Raw genomic sequence first — 5,738 nt, forward strand, 5'->3', positions numbered from 1 at the left:
AAAATGTAACTGGTACATGAATGAGTCGTCTTATACTGTTATTATCATTCTTGGCTTGGGCAATATTTGTGATGAAAGATCTTCCTGTCAGACCAAATATGGAAGAATGCGGGGTATGTGTCTTCTAAATAAATAAATAAAAATTTAAAAAAACCTAAGTGGGCCTATTTACCTTTCAAGTTCAACAGATTCTTGGCCATCTGTTGCTCATAACATTGATTTTCATTCCTCTTGGCATCATACCTGCTAAAGTCAGTTCATATTAATGTCAGAGATGATGCATAAAGAATAAAAAATGTGTCTGCATTTCAGCTACTGAGGCTCCGGAGGAAAGAATAAAATATTAAACCAGCAGATACCTGAATTCACCTAAAGAAACTCCATCTTGTCTGTGCTTCATGGGTAGCCTTCTGTTTCTATGTCTCTGAAGAGTTAATGGCTGAATCAGGGTAGGAGGGGACAGCAGATGTTTATTTTGAAGGTAAATATACTGTTATGTAGCTCGTGGTCTAATGATCAGTATGCAAGTATACGAAGACTGGGGATGGCTGTGATGTACTGTGACAAACAGCGAAGTCACATGCTGATTGATCTGCGAGCCCAGTGGAGAAGCCAGTCAATACCAGTAAAATTCACGAAGTTTTTCTTTCTGCTAGTTGGCTGACATGCCATTGATGCATGCCGGAGAGCTAATGTCATTAGCCAAGCTGTACTGCAGCATCTGCCACTTCCACAAACCCATCAGTGACACCCATGGGTAAGATGGCATTTGGTTTATGTAGCTGATGACAAACCAATCAATTGTTTCTCAGCAGTCACCAGTAGTTTCTCAGCAATCTTGCAAAGACGAAGAAATGTGTGCTCACACAGTAGTAGGCTCTCATCCTTGCACATTAAACATGCATTGACCTGGTTTACTTTAATATGTGAATGTCAGGCTTCTGTTCCTCAATCACTGGTTTATGCAGCGGAGTCGACACAACACAGTTTCTATAGGTAATAGCCATATTTATTCCCTTTTCTCTCTACTTGTCTCTGTGCACCAATCTATCAACAATTTCCTGAAATTCAGCTATTTCTCTTCTCAATATGAAATGAAACCTGATACAAAATAACATATGACATGAAATCATACATAATGCTGTAGGAATGAAAACAGCAGAAAACCAAGACAAACAAATCTAGCAGCAATAAGGAATACACCTACCTTAATTAAACCCTCCCTTACATTTTCTTCTTTATTGGGATTGATTAATTTAGGAACTAATTCTGGTTTCAAGAAAGCCACCGAAAAATCTCTCACTGACTTCCAAAACAGAATCTAGCCCACTGGTTTTCCACCTGTTTTATTTCATACTACCTAAAACTGAATCTAGTCATATATACCAGCAAAAGAACAAAACATGAAATTGCTTGATTTTCACAGTGGATGAGACCACTCCATCTCTTTAATAACAAGATGCTTTAGAGGAAGTGCATAAAAAACCACCCTTTCAGCAGCCTTTTCAGGATAAAACAACAGGAGTTTTCATTCCCAGAATCAAATTCCCCTGGTGACTGGACTCCCAACATTTCCATAAAAACTCCCTGAGTCATCAAATTCAGACCAAGAAACTGACTGCGGGCATGGAATTCAAGATGACCTGTTTTCCCCTGGTTACATTTTTGTCAAGCACCCGTTGGCTCACACCCTCAAGCATGGAGCTTTGGCATCACTTTAAAACCTCGTCTGTATTGTTTTCATACTTACTTTCAGAATTGGATATTATAATTTTCTCTCTAACGGTCAAATCCCTAAATAAAACTTGTTTGGGCAGAGTCTCAGAAGATATGGGTGCAAAAATCTGTATCCCGAGTCGTCTGGCTGAGATAAAGAGCAATAAAGTTCCTCTTGGCCTGTAAACATGTTATTGCAGTTAACTTCTAAGATAAGCCTCATCTGATGTGGAAAAGGTTGGAACAAACTGAATATGTTTAAATGATGATTATGGACTTTCAAGACTCCTATTGAAGTCACAAAACATTTTGTAGTAGAACAAAAGGCTGCCCTAAACTCAGTAACTGGTTGAGGAAGAAAGGTATGACTATAAATGAACCTGTTGGAACACCACTGTCACCACCTTCACTGCATGCTGAGACTCAAGATATTACCATCGCACTGCTGGGCCTTTGTTCTTATCCTGAAAATCTGGTTAGAATGAGGAGTCACATGCGTCTCCATCAGGGGTGGCTAAATCCTGAGCAACAGCTAAGAAATGAAGTTCCCACTCAAATGAGCTAAAATCTTCTCTTACCTTATTCTTTCCACACTTCCCATTTTCTGTTCTCCACCAAAAAGAAGAAAAAAGCAGAAAACATTATTGTCCCTCAACAGCACTGCTGACTTACTCCTCTTTCCCCAGCACATCTCCAGGGGTCTGACAAAAAGAAGAAGCTGAAGGGAGAGGGGAGCTTAAGAAAATTTGGAGGGAAGGGCAGCTAAGATAAGAAAGGGATGACCAAAATCATTGTGGGAGTCTGAGGTGGCAAAGCAAGCAAGGAAAACATTGAATTTGTCATGAGCAGCTCAATGTAGCAGGAGAAAAAAACATGCATGTTTTGGACAGAGAATATATTATTTGTTGCAATAATCTTAGAAAACTTACTCAGCTTCAGCATAAATACCTGATCTGTGGTACGCTGGTATATACATTCAAAAACAGTATGGTTGACTCCAGCCTCTTCCTCTGACCTGGATAAAAGGGCTTGTGTTGTACAGCTTGGCAACATGGCAGCTTTTCCAGGGGATGTTAGTTCAATCACTGCTGAATTCCTTTCACTAACTTTTCTGCTGTGGGCCTGACATGTCTGTAAATACTACTTTTTCTGTTTCTATTCACTGGGGAAACCTCCAGGCCCAGTAAAGGAGCCACCAGTATCACAAATGGTTGTAAAAAGCGTTAGGAAAGCATGAGTAAAATGGCATGGGAATATGGGAATGAAAGAGTAAAGAAAACTAGAAGAAAAATAGCCAAGCTGTGAGCATTAATATTCTGAAACACCCTTTTGAAGGGAGGAGGAAGGGAAGACTGAATTAAATTTTTGGAGTAACATATCATATAATTTCTGATAATATGACTACAGAATCTGAATAAAACAAGAGTTTTCTTTTTTGGGGAGTAAAGGGAAAAACTGTTTATTTTTAAACTTCAAAAGTAAATTGATCATCTTCTCTATGTTGAAGGTTAACTTTTTTAGCATCCCTGCTTCAGCCAAAACCAAAAGATCTAATTTCAAGAGTGTTTAAAGAGCTTTTAGAAATAAGAAATACCAGTATTGCCTCTGCTTTCAGAATATCACAGAACAGTTGTTAAGTTATGAAAACATATCACAGAATAAGCTAGAATTTGTGGAGCTTACCTTCCTACGATGGGATGGCACAATAAAATATGTTTCAATGTTATGCTTCTTCAAGAAACTGTTCCTTTCATGACCATAACCTGGTTCTACCTCGTAGTCCCCATTTAGGCACTCTAAGGTGGTCTTTGTAATGTGAACTTTCCTGGAGAGAAAAATCAGACATTGCTGTTTAAAGCAAAGATACCTTATGAACTGAAACACACTCCTGTCCAGAAGATCATAAAGAGGTCAAATTATGTGCAAAACCCCATTTTTGATGTAAAAAAACCTTGTTTTGCTTTGTCTTTTCAGCCAAATAGAACATAGAAATATTTCTATTACATGCATTTTCTAAACTTGAGCAGAGTGAACAGTGTTGACTCTCTAAACACTTGCAGATTTGTTGATTTGTAGAAAGTGAAAGTATGCACATAATTTTCCACATTGTGTGGCTTTCTTAAGTGTTTACCTCACTGCCTGTTTGGAAAAACATCCTGCTGTTTGAAACTTGTGACTTCACACTCTGAATCTCTCCTGGGCATAAAGGAGAAACTTCTTTTTCTGTTCCCCTTCACATCTCTGACTTGTTTCATTTACTCACTCTGTTTTGTAGGCAGCTTTCTAATTCACTTTGTTTTGGCAGCACAGCCATCTTTGACGCTATTCGTGAGTTTCACATTTTCTCCCGAAAGAGCCCTTATATTTGAAATGTCTTCACAGAAGATATCTGAAAAGCTATTAGTGCTTTCCTCTATTAAACATGTGTTCAGATTTTTTTTGCTGGAAAGCTGTAGGTAAGGAACATACAAAATACACTGCCAAAATTGTCTAAGGCAGACATAGGTAACAAACAGAAATTCACTCATCTGAACCACAAAAATTAAGAGGTTCCATTGTCCCCCTGTTCAGCAAAAAATCCAACAGAGGATGCTAAGTCCCAGTCCAAATGTGAGCTGCACACAGAAGCACACCCATGCACCTTTGCGAAAGTACACTGTGTGCATTTAAATTGGGTCAAAGGCTATCCAAAGAGTAGTTAAAATTCCAGGACGCGCCCCATGGGTTGACAGCAGGTTTATGTGCTACTGTATCATTTGCACACACACCATCAATATTTGAGTGCATAAACAGGTATTTTTTTTCTATAGCAACCACTAGTGTTGGAAATCTTGCCATGTAAAAGGAGTAAGGCACACACCGGTCATGTGTACAGGTGCAAGGGTAAAAATTTCTTGGGATAACTAGAGCATTTTACTTTTATAACATGAAATGGTGGAAGTCTAGCATTCTTACATTCCTAGCATTGCCTCATTCCTACTCTTTATATTTGGCAGCTTCTAATAAGGATTTCATTTGGAAATGTTTTGATTTTAGTCTAACCTATTACTAATGCAAATATCAAGATCATTTGGAGAATTCCACAGGATAAATCACATAATACGTTGCTTGCTCTTATCGAACACAACCCTTCTTAACGATAGCAATTCCATTGCAAATGCCTCAGAGAAGGAAATAAATTCTTCACCCACACAGGTTTCTGTTTCTTTTTTTACGGTTCTTTCTCAGACTCACCCAGGCAGTCCTCCAGCTTCCATTACATTAGCTAAAGTCACATCATTTGACCAGACATCATATTGCCATTTTCGGAGTCCCAGGACCCCACAAAGCACCCTGCCTGTATGCAATCCAACTCTCATGTTGAGATCAACCTCTGTGGCTTCTGCAACAGATCTGGAATAGACAGTGTCAGAATATTAGTCTTTAGACAATGACATTGCTCTTGATTTTCTTTTTCTCTCCTTCCCCCATAGTTAACATATGTATATATGACTGAATAGACAGGATCTTTTAAAAACCTAAAATTATATATTCAGGTACTGTTCTTTTCCTTCACTAGTTTCAAAGACCCAACTGTAATTCCAAAGGAATAATTTTCTTGGTCATATTTTAATTACTGTTGAACCAAAATCTCAGTATTTCTAAATTTCTTGACCTTATACATTAAAATTAAATTTTCCAGGTTTTAAGGAAACCCAGAAAAGATTGTTTCATTACATGTAATAAAATAAAAAAAGAAAAAAAAAGGGTCAAGAAAGCAAGGGTAGTAAATGGCTTTGTCACGAAACTTCCCTAAGACTGTAACTTTTAGGTTTTATTTGCCACTTTTGCAGTATTTGCTACCACGGTCCTACAGAAACTTAGATATTTTACTGGGAGATAAACAAAGAACTTTCTAGCTGTAACTCAAATAACTCAGAGACAGCCAGCTTAACTCCTGCACTTTCCTATTTATCTTGCGTCTCACACATATTTACTTTTTTTGTCATAAATGTTCCTTTTTCCCAATGCATATTTATTTC

At 37.9% G+C, this 5,738-nt stretch overlaps 1 protein-coding gene across 1 annotated transcript in view; it reads right to left on the bottom strand.

Annotated features, from left to right (window-relative positions):
- Positions 1-3,399: 3,399 nt before the first annotated feature.
- LOC104075746 (adenylate cyclase type 1-like) overlaps positions 3,400-5,738 on the bottom strand; it is a gene marked incomplete at both ends in the record, with an annotated part of 12,215 nt that continues 9,876 nt past the window's right edge. The window contains 2 exons of the mRNA XM_009576356.1: positions 3,400-3,541; positions 4,951-5,109. Of these exons, the coding sequence (XP_009574651.1) occupies positions 3,400-3,541; positions 4,951-5,109 (301 nt within the window). The remainder of the gene's footprint in view (positions 3,542-4,950; positions 5,110-5,738) is intronic.

Source organism: Fulmarus glacialis, unplaced genomic scaffold, assembly GCF_000690835.1.
Source record: "Fulmarus glacialis isolate BGI_N327 unplaced genomic scaffold, ASM69083v1 scaffold37444, whole genome shotgun sequence".
NCBI classification, from domain to species: Eukaryota; Metazoa; Chordata; class Aves; order Procellariiformes; family Procellariidae; genus Fulmarus; species Fulmarus glacialis.